The sequence below is a fragment of the Misgurnus anguillicaudatus genome, chromosome 2 (genome assembly GCF_027580225.2).
Source record: "Misgurnus anguillicaudatus chromosome 2, ASM2758022v2, whole genome shotgun sequence".
In the NCBI taxonomy this organism is placed as follows: domain Eukaryota; kingdom Metazoa; phylum Chordata; class Actinopteri; order Cypriniformes; family Cobitidae; genus Misgurnus; species Misgurnus anguillicaudatus.
Genome location: NC_073338.2, coordinates 49,997,599 through 50,011,372, shown reverse-complemented (window position 1 = coordinate 50,011,372; position 13,774 = coordinate 49,997,599). Strand labels below are relative to the sequence as shown.

At 38.9% G+C, this 13,774-nt stretch overlaps 1 protein-coding gene across 1 annotated transcript; it reads left to right on the top strand.

The window, feature by feature from the left end:
• The first annotated feature begins 277 nt into the window (after window positions 1-277).
• On the top strand, window positions 278-3,283 carry LOC141366135 (tripartite motif-containing protein 16-like). Its single transcript, XM_073871472.1, has 5 exons — window positions 278-1,271; window positions 1,474-1,569; window positions 1,779-2,012; window positions 2,118-2,319; window positions 2,701-3,283. The coding sequence occupies exons 1-5, from the start codon at window positions 681-683 to the stop codon at window positions 3,225-3,227; spliced, it is 1,650 nt and encodes a 549-aa protein (XP_073727573.1). The 5' UTR covers window positions 278-680; the 3' UTR covers window positions 3,228-3,283.
• Window positions 3,284-13,774: the final 10,491 nt, after the last annotated feature.

Here is a 13,774-nt window from a genome sequence, read left to right as displayed (position 1 = left end):
TTGAAAGAACACACTTGTGAATTATTGACCACAGCAAAATATATCTCTTTCTTAAACATTATCTTTTAAAATCAAGTTTTTATAAAAAATGGTACTTTCGCCTCTGCTCTCTCCCCTACTCAAAACATTTGCAGAAACTAATTATGTAATAATTTTTGAGGTAAGTAAGATTTTTTTATCTTTAATCTCTGTCTGTAAAACCAGCTCATGTCTTTTTAAACATTATAGGAGATTATGTTTGTTTTAATGCATTTATTTAAAAATGTGTCTAATCAATTATCTGTAGTTTAAACTTCTATTTATTTTTCTTTTCTAAATGTGAATTGTTTGCGTAAATAGTGTAAACTCAACACTAGAGGACAAACACTCACACTGACTTGGATGTTGAATCAGTTTAGTGACAAACATCAGAGAGATTTGATCTGTTATTCTCTTATTTCACCACAAAATTTCACTCATATTTATGCATTTATGGCAGAGCATTTTCACAAAGATTTGGCTACTCGAGACTGTGACTTTCTGTGTGAGACTGACATCTAGTGGACTTGTTTATTATATGACTGACACACCTGTTTGCACACGTTTCATAAACACAACCAGGAAATACTTGAAGTCAGAGACACTGAAACTGTTGCGCTGTTGTGTGTTTAGTTTTATTGTTTGTAAGTAAATTCAGTGAAATGGCAGAAGCCAGTATTTCAGTGATTCAGGATCAGTTCATCTGTTCAATCTGTCTGGATTTACTGAAGGATCCAGTGACCATTCCCTGTGGACACAGTTACTGTATGAGCTGTATTACAAACTGCTGGAATCAAGATGATCAGAAGAGAAACTACAGCTGCCCTCAGTGCAGACAGACCTTCAATACAAGACCTGATTTAAATAAAAACACCATGCTGGCTGAAGTTGTGGAGAAACTGAAGACGACTAAACTACAAGCTGATCGTCCTGATCACAGATATGCTGAAGCTGAAGATGTGAAGTGTGACGTCTGTACTGAGAGAAAACACAAAGCTGTCAAGTCCTGTCTGGTGTGTCTTGAATCTTACTGTCAAACTCACTTTAAACAACATGAAGCTTTTCACAGAGGAAAGAAACACAAAGTGATTGATGTGACTGGACGACTTCAGCAGATGATCTGCCCTCAACATGAGAAACTTTTAGAGATTTACTGTAAAACTGATCAGCTCTGTATATGTTATCTGTGTATGGTGGATGAACACAATGAACATAAAACTGTATCAGCTGCAACAGAGAGGACTGAGAAACAGGTAAGAGATGTGATCTGTGATAAATGTTTCATTATAATGACACCAAACTACATAACTAAACATCTTTATATCTTAATGTAACACATACATCACATTCCTTTGATTTATAAAGTATTTGTGAAGATGTCATTTTGGACCTATTGTATCGCCCAGTGTTTAACTTACATTTTATCTGTTTAATTATTATTTCCACATCCAACAGAAAGAACTGAAGGAGACACAGAGAAAATTTCATCAGAGAATCCAGGAGAGTCAGAAGAAGCTTCAGGAGCTGAGAGATGTTGTGGAGACTCATAAGGTGAGTTTTGATCAGAAGAACAACTGCTGTCTGCTGTTTCATATCTGTTTAAGACTCAGTTAAGACTCTCATCCAATCAGTAAGTGAGGAGTTCAGTGCTGGATGACTTTCACTGAAGTTCACTGTGTGTAACAGACTGTGTGATGTACCAGTAAGAGCTGAATGAATGCTGCTGATTTTAATGCTCCTCTCTCTGTGTGTCCTAACAGCGCTCTGCACAGACAGCAGTGGACGACACTGAGAGGATCTTTACTCAACTGATCACATCCATTGAGAAAAGACGATCTGAGGTGACACAGCTGATCAGAGATCAGGAAAAGACTGCAGTGAGTGAAGCTAAAGAACTCTTGAAGCGACTGGAGCAGGAGATTGATGATCTGAGGAGGAGAGATGCTGAGCTGGAGGAGCTTTCACACACAGATGATCACATCCATTTCCTCCAGGTAACAGAGATCAGTGATCTTTAGGAAGTGAAGAGCATGTTTTACTCAGATGATATTTTCTATGAAATGTTTCAGTGTCATGAGTTTATGTTTGTGTTTGTGTAGAGTTTTCAGTCTCTCTCTGTTCCTCCTGGATCTACAGACTCACTCAGCATCACTGTCAGCTCTCTCATCTCTTTTGATGATGTAGGAAAATCTGTGTCTCATCTGAGAGAGAAACTGGAGGATTTCTGTAGAGAAGAGATAGAGAAGATTTTCAATATAAGTAAATCACCTGAAACTGAGACCAGGGAGCAGTTCCTAAAATGTGAGTCTCATAAAACAGCAAATAAACACACTGATGCTGATGAAGACATGAACAGTGATAATCTGCATTTCTGTCATTTTAAACTCCTCTATAATGATACTCATGAATCAAACTGAATGTGCAGAATAAACAGAAAATAAATAACTGTGCTCGTCCACAATGAAACATAACTGTGAGATCAAATAGCAGTTCATAAATCAAGTTTCTCATTTAATATATACATTTCATAAGCCATCAAGTTTTTCTATAAACAAAAATTATCTACACCTAAATTAAGTAAGGGATAATGTAGAGGCAAATAAATAAGACTTGAAGTGTTATTTTAATTATTGAAATGTACAATTTTACATTGAAATTATGTTTTTGATTTGTCTTCATCAGATTATCATCACTTCACTGCAGATCCAAACACAGCAAATAAATATCTCTGTCTATCTGAGGGGAACAGAGTGATTACTGACACTTACAGAGTCCAGCCGTATCCTGATCATTCAGACAGATTTGATGGTGATTTTTGTACTCAGGTGTTGTGTAGTGAGAGTTTTAGTAGACGCTGTTACTGGGAGATTGAGTGGAGTGGTTATGTGTTTATCTCAGTGTCATATAAGAGCATCAGCAGGAAGGGACGAGGTAATGAGTTGTTTGGATATAATGATCAGTCCTGGAGTTTGTGCTGCTGTGACTCCAGTTGTTCATTCTGGCACAATAAGATTGATACTAAACTCCCTGTAGTGTCCAGATCTTCTAGAATAGGAGTTTATGTGGATCACAGTTCAGGATCTCTGTCCTTCTACAGCGTCTCTGACACAATGACCCTCATCCACAGAGTCAACACCACATTCACTAAACCTCTCTATCCTGGGTTTTGGGTTGATGGATCAGTGAAACTGTGTGATACAACAATATAGATGATACAGAGAGTCTACAAATAATTTTGTCATATTAGAAGTCTGAACATGATGAATCAACCACAATTAAATAATAAGTCTAATAATCAACCATTTTAAATAACTGATTGTAATGTTATATTTTAATAATTGTATTTTGTCTTGTCAATCAGAGGTAGCTGTACAGTAGTTATTCACAGTTAATATTATGCATCTACAGCCGTGTGTTCTTTTATTTGTACAAACCGCTAAAAGGTTATACAAGCCACTAAAATGTTTTGGTCTGAATTTAAAATGAATCTCAATTAACTTCTTTTTGAGACAAACATTTAATTTTGGCATTTAGTTTGACATTAGTTTAATCCCAAATATTCAATGCTGAATATACAACTATGGATTTATGCTAAACATTTCTTACAATATGTTTAAAGACTGTCACTAAAGTTAATTAATGTCTAAATTGCACAAAAATGTCCCAGTACCATAAAACCATTAAAGGAGACATACCATGAAAATCTGACTTTTTCCATGTTTAAGTGTTATAATTTGGTCCCCAGTAAGGATGCACCGAATTTTCACCAACCAAAATTATTTTGCTGAAAATAGCAAAAAGCTAATGTTCAGTGTTTGACCAAATAAGTAAAAAGGCCAAATAAATTTACAGAAGTTTTACCGGTGCTCGGTGCACCAGCTAAAGAATTTCACTTTAATGAACAAATAAGAAAATCTGTAAATTAGAGGGAGTTTGTCTTATAATATATCTGAAGGATTTTGTGAGATTCGGACCAGCTTGTAGAACCTTTAACTGTATTATCAACACAAGGAAGACACAGTGGTAATAAAATGGAATTTATCAACAAAATAAAATAGAAAACTAAAAACACTACTAAATGAAACTAAAATACTAAAGAATAGAAAAAGATAGAAAACTAAAATGCAAAGAATAGAAAATTGAAGTTGAATTTATGGCAGAATTTTCTGTTTCTGATAAGATGAAAACCTTATTTCTCATAACACAAATGATTAAATAATTATCTGCTAAACATTAAAGAAATAATGTATGCAATATTGAAAAGCATCTGTAGTGTTCTGAGTTTTGTGTTCCAGCAAACTTTAGCGTCTTTTATTTTGAAAGAAATTTAATTTGAAGAAATGTAATTATTTTTGTAATATCATACGTTTTTCTTATCCATCTATCTTATTTTCATTCTTCATTTTTTATATTATACAAGGAAAAAATTTACTTTGTGAAAAATAAATAGTTTAAGTTTGAGTGACGTCACTTAGTGGCGCTGTCGCGTCCGACTCTCTCAGTTCTACATGTGACTGGAGAGAGTCAGGTTGGTGTTTTTGCATCTCTGTATAACGATTGATAAAATTGTAAAAATGGTTAAAAATATGAGTCAATATCAATGTTAAAAGTGTTAAAAAGATGGATTGAGTGCATATATTTGTTTTTCTGTGAAGAATCAGATGCATTTAGCAAGTTTTACAAACGAGTGGCCTTAATATGTTTGTTTAATGTTGCCGCCCGCACGTTAATTTGGAGTGCGAGTTTTTCCTTTTAATATCAGTTTTAAATACAAAATTTTGGTGGATTGAGTCTGTAGAAGTGATATGTTGTCTATTTAATTTAAGTTGAATGTGTGTAATTTTTATTTAAATCGTATTTTGTGTATATTTAGTCAACTGAGGCCCAAATTGAGTTTGCAGTCACTGTGTTAATGGAGGACACGGATTAATCTGTTTTGTCTCACATCCTTCAGATAGACTGTTGGTGAGAGGATGTGTGTGTGATCCCGTGTCTTTTGTTTATTAAACTGCAGGTATGTAAATCAACAAACCACTATACGATCACATAACTGAGTGAAATTGGCTAAATATAGTGTGATGATAAATGTGTTTCCTGTTAAGTGTAATGTTAATGTAAAGGAAAAGTGTACATGTTGAATTCATTTTATTTTGTTATATAATTTTTGTTTATGTATATTTGTGTAAGAAATGTAATGAGTGACCAAAGAGACTTTTTGTCAAATGGACTTTATTATAGAGTCTCTCAGTTCTACATGTGACTGGAGAGAGTCAGATAGACTGTTGGTGAGAGGATGTGTGTGTGATCCCGTGTCTTTTGTTTATTAAACTGCAGACGTGGTTCACCAAAGAGCTTGGAGTCGGTGTGTCATTTGTGGTGCTGGTTGAAATCCGCTACAAATTTGGTGCCGTGACCCGGATTTCAATAGATCAGCCATTGCAGATCGCCGGTGGAGACCATCGCTAACACCTTCTACGACAAGATCTTTGGAGAATAGATAAGCAGTACAATTTAAAACATGGACAATCATAGTTTTGCACACACTAGAACACAAGAGACATTGCTGAATGCAAATGTTGGAAATGTTGATGTTACCCCTGTGAATACTGTTCCAATGTTACAGAGAACTTCTACTGGGTTGGGGCGGGGTGTTCTGTTGAATGGTATGTTAGAGCAGAGCATGATATCTAGCCCAGTAGGTCCCTCTATGCAAAATGTCAGCCACACAGGCCAGGTTAGGTCTAGTCATGACTCACCTGTTACTTATAGTGAAAGACATGGTGCTACAGTAAGTGACCAACCAAATCAGTGGCAAACAATGGCAGACCTAATGAAGCAGCTAGGTAATGAGATAGGTAGCCAAATAGCTGCTAGCTTGTCATCGACAGGGCAAAATGTCCAGAGAGACAATACGAATGCTCAGCAGTCTTCAGCCCAACCCCCTGACTGGTCAAATCTCAACCTAGTTATCAGACACCAAGATGTAAAAGAACCTCCAGCATTCAGAGGCGACAAAAGTGATAGATGCACCATTGATGAATGGGAGGAGTTAATGCAGACCTATCTAAATAAGAAAGGACTTGGTGTGCCAGAACAAGGTCAGGAGATTCTTGATAGATTGATGGGCCGTGCTAAAGATGTTGTAAGAACGTGCATTCGTAACAATCCCCTGATTAATGTGACTAGAAACCCACATGTTATCTTCTCTATTTTGAGACAACACTTTGGAGATGCAGTCTCATCCACTACTCCGCTGAGAGATTTTTATGAAACCTTGCCCAGACGGTCAGAGAGTGGCTTAGATTACTGGATCAGACTTAATAAGGCTGTAGACCTGGCAAACGAGTGCCTGAAAAGACAAGGAAAAAGAATTGAAGACCCTGGTCATGAGGTTACAATGATGTTTGTCCGACACTGTCCAGAACCAACCTTGTATGCAGCCCTTCGGAGTAAACCACTAGAGACCTGGACTGCTAATGAAGTGCAAGCACTGATAGACAGTCATCATATGGATAAGCATTTAGCCAATGTGGAGAGAGCACAAAGGGTTGAAGAGAAGCCTTCTGGTGCTTGGTGTATGACACAGCAGCAGGTTGCCGACAGTAGTCAGTCCAGTGGTCTAGATTCAGCTCTCCTTGGTAGGGCAGTGTCTCTTCTAGAGCAGCTTATCATCTCACAGAATGAAAGCATGCAAAAATGCAGAGCATGTAAAAACCCCATCTGGAGAAGCAGTTTTACGTTCAGGCACCTGTAGAGTTTGTAAAGCTTCTGATCACACAACAAAGACACACTGCTTTAAAGAGGGCCTGTGTTTCAAATGTTTCGAGACTGGGCACAGAGGCTTTGAGTGCCCCAAACAAAAGCCAATGAAACCAGAAACAAACAGAAGTTCCTCTGCCCCTGAGCGCCCTTTAAACTAGAAAGCTCACCCTGTAAGGGCAACAGTGTGAGCACTGATAAACTAAAGCCCCCAGAGAATCCAGTTAATGTCCATTTTAACTTAGTTGACAGTCTGACTCCAAAAGTAAACAGTGAAAAAGAAATAAGTACTTTTAAGACTAGTTCCTGTTCACTTAGAGAACCAACTTACAAGAAAGTTAGTGATGAGGATGAACTGTTTCAAGTTCCAGTATTAGTTGAGGGACAAGTAGAACTCCAAGCCCTTATAGACAGTGGATCTGTAACCTGTACATTGAGTGAAACAGCTGAACGCACACTTCAGGACCACAAGATTATCTTTGACAGGGTGAGAAAACCCACAACAAAAGTACTCACTGGATGCGGAGGCAGCCAGGCTAAGACAAAATGTACCTACGAACTAAATGTTGATCTGCTTGGATGTAAGATGACAGTCAACTTTTTAGTTGTCCCAGGCCAAGATGATGACATGATCGTAGGCTCTAATGTTCTAAGACACGTGACACAACAAGCAAAGAGAACAAAATGGTACTGGGAGAATATTTCTGAGCCTGTTAATGAAAACAGTCATGATCCCCTTCTCAGTCTGCTTTCCAATGTTGAACGTTGGCACGGAGAAAAGATCCCAAAAAGAGTTGGCACTGTAATGTTAAAACAATGTGTGACACTGGAGCCACAGCATGAGCATCTGATATGGGGAAGGCTAAAAGAAGAGGTCCCTCTGTCTGTTGGGAGTACAGTGATGGTAGAGCCCTCAGCTTCTCATTCTGCACCAAGAAACATCATGATTGCTCGTACTGTGTGCCCGCTGTGGGGTGACAGATGGATTCCCATGAAGGTGATAAACATGCTGGATCGTCCTATTGTACTTCGTCGGAATGCAAAGATTGCTCAAGTGCATCCGTGTCTTGCCCTCGAAGAGTTACAGCTAACAGAGGACATAAAGCATGAGCCAAGACCAGTCCCTCAGAATGTTCACAAAGAAAGTGAGATGTTGCAAACTGACTTCAGAGTTAAGTTGAGAGAGTTGGGACTGAATGAAATCGATATTGACTCCTGTGAAGTTAATGATTTTTGGAAAAGACAATTGGCTGACCTCATTGTGAAGTATGAGAGCACTTTCTCCCGTGATAAGCTAGACTGTGGTGAGGTCAAAAACACTGTCCACAGGATACATCTGAAAGATGAGAAGCCTTTCCGCCTTCCCTACAGGAGAGTCCCACCAGCTCAATACCAAAAATTGAGACAGACACTAAATGAAATGGAGGAGCGCGGTATCATTCGAAAGTCAAACAGTGAATGGGCCTCCCCTTTAGTTTTAGTTTGGAAACCCTCTGGAGAATTACGAGTGTGCACAGACTTCAGGTGGCTCAACCAAAGAACAGAAAAAGATGCATACCCACTGCCCCACCAAGCTGACGCTTTTGCCTCCTTGGGAGGGAACTGTTATTTCAGTACCATGGATTTAACATCGGGTTTTTATAATATCCCAATCCATGAGGAAGATCGTAAATACACAGCCTGCACTACCCCGGTCGGCCTATATGAATACAACAGAATGGCTCAGGGCTTGTGCAATAGTCCAGCAACGTTCTCTCGCATGATGACTTCAATCTTCGGGGACCAGAACTTTCTTTCCCTCCTTTGTTACTTGGATGACTTGCTGGTGTTTGGAAAGACGGAGAAAGAGGCACTCGACCGCCTTGAAATGGTGTTTTCTCGTCTCAAAGATCACAACCTCAAATTGTCTCCAAAGAAATGTTACTTTCTGAGAAAAACTGTCAAGTTCCTGGGACATATTGTATCAGAGAGTGGCATCACAACTGACCCAGCAAAAGTGTCTGCAATCAGTGATCTCAGAGTGGTGGAGCTGATGGAAGAAGATGGAAAGACTTCATCACCGACAAAAATCAAATCTTTTCTTGGAATGGCAAACTATTATTCACATTTCATTGAGAGTTTTTCATCATTAGCCAAACCTCTGTATAAACTGACTGCTGGACAAAAGATCAAAGGTGGAAAAGTTGGCCCCAGAGCTGTCAAACCCAAGCGTCTGAAACCTGAAGATTGGACTGCAGAGTGTGATTTAGCTGTGGAAAAAATTAAACATGCACTTGTTAACACAGTTACTTTGGCTCACCCAGACTTTCAGAGACCTTTCCTCTTGTCCACGGATGCGTCTATGGATGGACTAGGTGCGGTTCTGAGTCAAACACCTGAGGGAGAGAAAAAACCGAGACCTGTGGCATTTGCAAGTAAGTCCCTGTCAAGAGCTCAGTCCCGTTACCCCGCCCATAGATTAGAGTTCTATGCTTTAAAATGGGCAGTCTGTGATAAATTTGCCCATTGGCTGAAGGGGACTAAGTTCACAGTATTAACAGACAACAATCCTCTGACATATATTATGTCAAAACCAAAGTTAGATGCCTGTGAACAAAGATGGGTGTCTAAGCTAGCGCCTTTTGACTTTGACTTGAAATACATACCTGGCACTCAGAATGTTCCTGCTGATCTGTTAAGTCGACGCCCCTTTGCAAAAACTCTGGAAGTTTGTGAAGCTCTTAAGGGTGAAGCTCAACTTGTAACATCCGAAGCAGTTCAAGAAGCTTTCCGGTTGTCAGTGAATGTACTCCAGATGTGTGACAGTAGTGTTCAGAGTGTTGAAGCTGGGAGTTTGCACCAGATTGAAAATGAGGGAGTGAAAGCTATTTTGGAGTCCTGCATTGACTGGGAATCCACCAGACCAGTTCGTGGTGCTCAGCTTTCCCACTGCACTCACAGTTTAATTCAAGGAGGTGTGGATGCACTCCCTGTCTTTTCACTGGAGGAAATAAGGGTGAAACAGAGAACAGATTCCACTCTTGCACGTGTTATATTCTTTGTTGACAGAAAAAGGAGACCATCACGAAGAGAGAGAGACAATGAAACCGCATCAGTACTGAGAATGTTGAAACATTGGGAAAAACTAGTGATCAGAGACTGTGTTCTGTATCGCAGGTCAAAGGATAGGGTAGGAAAAGTCAGGTACCAACTAGTTCTTCCAGCTTCGCTTCGAAGTGCTGCTCTGAAAGGAACTCATGATGATGCCGGTCATCAAGGGCAAAGTAGGACTCTTCACTTAGTACGGCAGAGGTTTTTCTGGTCTGGAATGGACACAGATGTCAAAAAGTATGTTTCACACTGTAAACGCTGTGTCGTTGGAAAGACTCCAGAACCTGAAGCCAGAGCACCACTGGAGTCCATCAAAACGAGTGCACCATTAGAACTTGTGTGTATCGATTTCTGGTCTGCAGAGGGGAGACATGGAGAGAATGTTGATGTTCTTGTAATAACGGACCATTTTACGAAATTGGCCCATGCGTTCCCCTGCCCGAACCAAACAGCAAAAGTGGTAGCTCAGAAGCTGTGGAATCAGTTTTTCTGTATATATGGCTTCCCACAAAGAATACATTCTGACAAAGGAGCAAATTTCGAAAGCCGACTGATTGCAGAGTTGCTACAAGTTTCTGGTGTCCGTAAGTCCCATACTACACCGTATCACCCGATGGGTAATGGGCAAACAGAGAGATTCAACCGTACTCTTGGGAGCATGATCCGTTCTTTGCCTCCACGATCAAAAGAGAGATGGCCCCAAGTGATACAGACACTCACATTTTCATATAATTGCACCACTCATGAAACTACGGGATTTGCACCCTTCTACTTGATGTTCGGTAGAGTACCGAGGTTGCCCGTAGATATCATGTTCGGAAATGCCCTGAAGAATGATGAGATGCAGACTTACGATGAGTATGTGGACTGTCTTCAGAAAGATTTAAGAGAAGCTGTAAAAATTGCTCAAGAAAGTACAACTGAAGCCCAAAGAAAGCAGGCCAGAGAGTATAACAAGAGATCCAGAGGTGTGGCTTTAGAAATTGGAGACCGTGTCCTTCTGGTTAACAAGAAAGAGAGAGGAAAAGGAAAGTTAGCTGATGTGTGGGATTCTGTAGTTCATGTGATAACTTGGAAAGATCCAACAGTGCACATCTATAGGGTAGAAGACCCAGCTACAAAGAAAAGTAGAGTAGTTCACCGTAACTTTCTCTTACCTGTCAACTTCCTTCCCTTGGAGAAACCAGAAGCCGATACCACAGTGTTCTCCACAATCTCTGAGGAAGAAACATATGAGATGAAAGACCAAAAGCACAAGTCTATGTTCAGTTCTGAAAGAGAATCTAGGAGTGGCAGGATTGCTGCCTGGATATTGGAAAGCCGAGGCCCAAAAGAGTCTCAACCTGTTAAGACGCATTCTGTCCATGGACAAAGCACTGGACAAGCCACAGAGATTGACACATTGGCTTCAGCAGATCACACAAGAGACAATGACCCTTCAGTAGTTAATGGTGGAAGCAACCACAGTGACTTTTCTTGTGGCAATTGTGATATTGATGATGTCAGTCTAAATGGCCAGAATACAGATGATGGGAGCAGTGTGACTAATTCAGACTCAACTGGAATGAGTATTGAAGAAGAAATGGTTGAAGAGTCTGTGACCAGTCATAGTGTTCAAACAGAACTTAATACTGTCCCAAGTGAAGCCAGTTCTGAAAGTAGATCAGACAGTAGTCACAAGTTTAAAGTTCCAAGTAGTAAAACTAGAGTCACAAAGAAACTGTCCCCAAGAAAAGTAAGTGTGTCAGACACTGTTTTGAAACCAAATGAAGGTAGTGTGAGAACTAGATCTGGTAGATTAGTAAAGCCCGTTAAAAGACTTCTTGAGTGTATGAGCATGGTAATAAGTGAGCCACATACTACTGATCCTTTAGCAGAATTGCTCAGAATCCTTTCCAGTCTTGTTGGATGTTAAATTTCATTGTATAGTGTTGAAGTGTTCTGAATAATGTCAAAGAGTAAGCATGTAAAACTTTAAGAGCATTTGAGAAGTACTTTATTGAGGGATGTATGGTTATATGTATAAGGGCATATTTCTTCCAAGCAAGGTTAATTGCTATTCATTTGAACGACTGAGGTCTGGATATCCCTTTAAAAAGGAAATTGTCTCACATACAGCCTTAAAGTTTGCTGAAATTTGGGAGGGGAGAGTGTAATGTTCTGAGTTTTGTGTTCCAGCAAACTTTAGTGTCTTTAATTTTGAAAGAAATTTAATTTGAAGAAATGTAATTATTTTTGTAATTTCATACGTTTTTCTTATCCATCTATCTTATTTTCATTCTTCATTTTTTTATATTATACAAGGAAAAAATTTACTTTGTGAAAAATAAATAGTTTAAGTTTGAGTGACGTCACTTAGTGGCGCTGTCGCGTCCGACTCTCTCAGTTCTACATGTGACTGGAGAGAGTCAGGTTGGTGTTTTTGCATCTCTGTATAACGATTGATAAAAATGTAAAAATGGTTAAAAATATGAGTCAATATCAATGTTAAAAGTGTTAAAAAGATGGATTGAGTGCATATATTTGATTTTCTGTGAAGAATCAGATGCATTTAGCAAGTTTTACAAACGAGTGGCCTTAATATGTTTGTTTAATGTTGCCGCCCGCACGTTAATTTGGAGTGCGAGTTTTTCCTTTTAATATCAGTTTTAAATACAAAATTTTGGTGGATTGAGTCTGTAGAAGTGATATGTTGTCTATTTAATTTAAGTTGAATGTGTGTAATTTTTATTTAAATCGTATTTTGTGTATATTTAGTCAACTGAGGCCCAAATTGAGTTTGCAGTCACTGTGTTAATGGAGGACACGGATTAATCTGTTTTGTCTCACATCCTTCAGATAGACTGTTGGTGAGAGGATGTGTGTGTGATCCCGTGTCTTTTGTTTATTAAACTGCAGGTATGTAAATCAACAAACCACTATACGATCACATAACTGAGTGAAATTGGCTAAATATAGTGTGATGATAAATGTGTTTCCTGTTAAGTGTAATGTTAATGTAAAGGAAAAGTGTACATGTTGAATTCATTTTATTTTGTTATATAATTTTTGTTTATGTATATTTGTGTAAGAAATGTAATGAGTGACCAAAGAGACTTTTTGTCAAATGGACTTTATTATAGAGTCTCTCAGTTCTACATGTGACTGGAGAGAGTCAGATAGACTGTTGGTGAGAGGATGTGTGTGTGATCCCGTGTCTTTTGTTTATTAAACTGCAGACGTGGTTCACCAAAGAGCTTGGAGTCGGTGTGTCATTTGTGGTGCTGGTTGAAATCCGCTACACATCTATAGTAAAAAGTTACTGACAGAATTCGCTAATGCCAAGGTTTCAGGAAAAGGTTTGGTTATGTGATATTTACGTTATGTGCGGTCAAATGAGTCAAGTATCAGTCTTTTCTGTTCTGCAATAGGGAAAGAGTCAGGTTCAGTTCAACAGCTAAACACAAAGTGCTGTGAAAATGCTGATTTTTGGGGAGCACAGAGAGGATCCTCGCGATCTAGAACACACAGATGCGATCCTGGAGCCGGTGCAGAAGGTCCTTAACAATGTGGAACACGCAGATGAAGGTCCCTTGAAGTGAATGCCTTTCTGAATGAGAAGCTCAGCATGTGGTGTGAACTGTTATTCTCTGGACGCACAGGTCAGAAACTCATTACACTGAAAAAAAATTATTATGGCCCCAATTAAATTAGGCATAATTTAATTTAGCTAGTTTTAATTATTTTATTTAAGTTTTTGATTTTAATTAGTATATATTAATAGGCACTGACATGTGTAATGCCTGAGGACTGCATGGCAGGCATTAGATGAATAAGTGAGTGACACGTTATGGTTGTAGTTGATAAATAAAGTGACACGGGAAATACTCAAAGCAGCAGTCTTTATTTGTAAATCAACCCAACACAA

Coding starts and splice junctions, on each gene's coding strand:
- LOC141366135 (XM_073871472.1), top strand. CDS start 681: ATGGCAGAAGCCAGTATTTCAGTGATTCAGGATCAGTTCATCTGTTCA. Junction 2,013..2,117: donor ATCACATCCATTTCCTCCAG/GTAACAGAGATC, acceptor GTGTTTGTGTAG/AGTTTTCAGTCTCTCTCTGT. Junction 2,320..2,700: donor CAGGGAGCAGTTCCTAAAAT/GTGAGTCTCATA, acceptor TGTCTTCATCAG/ATTATCATCACTTCACTGCA.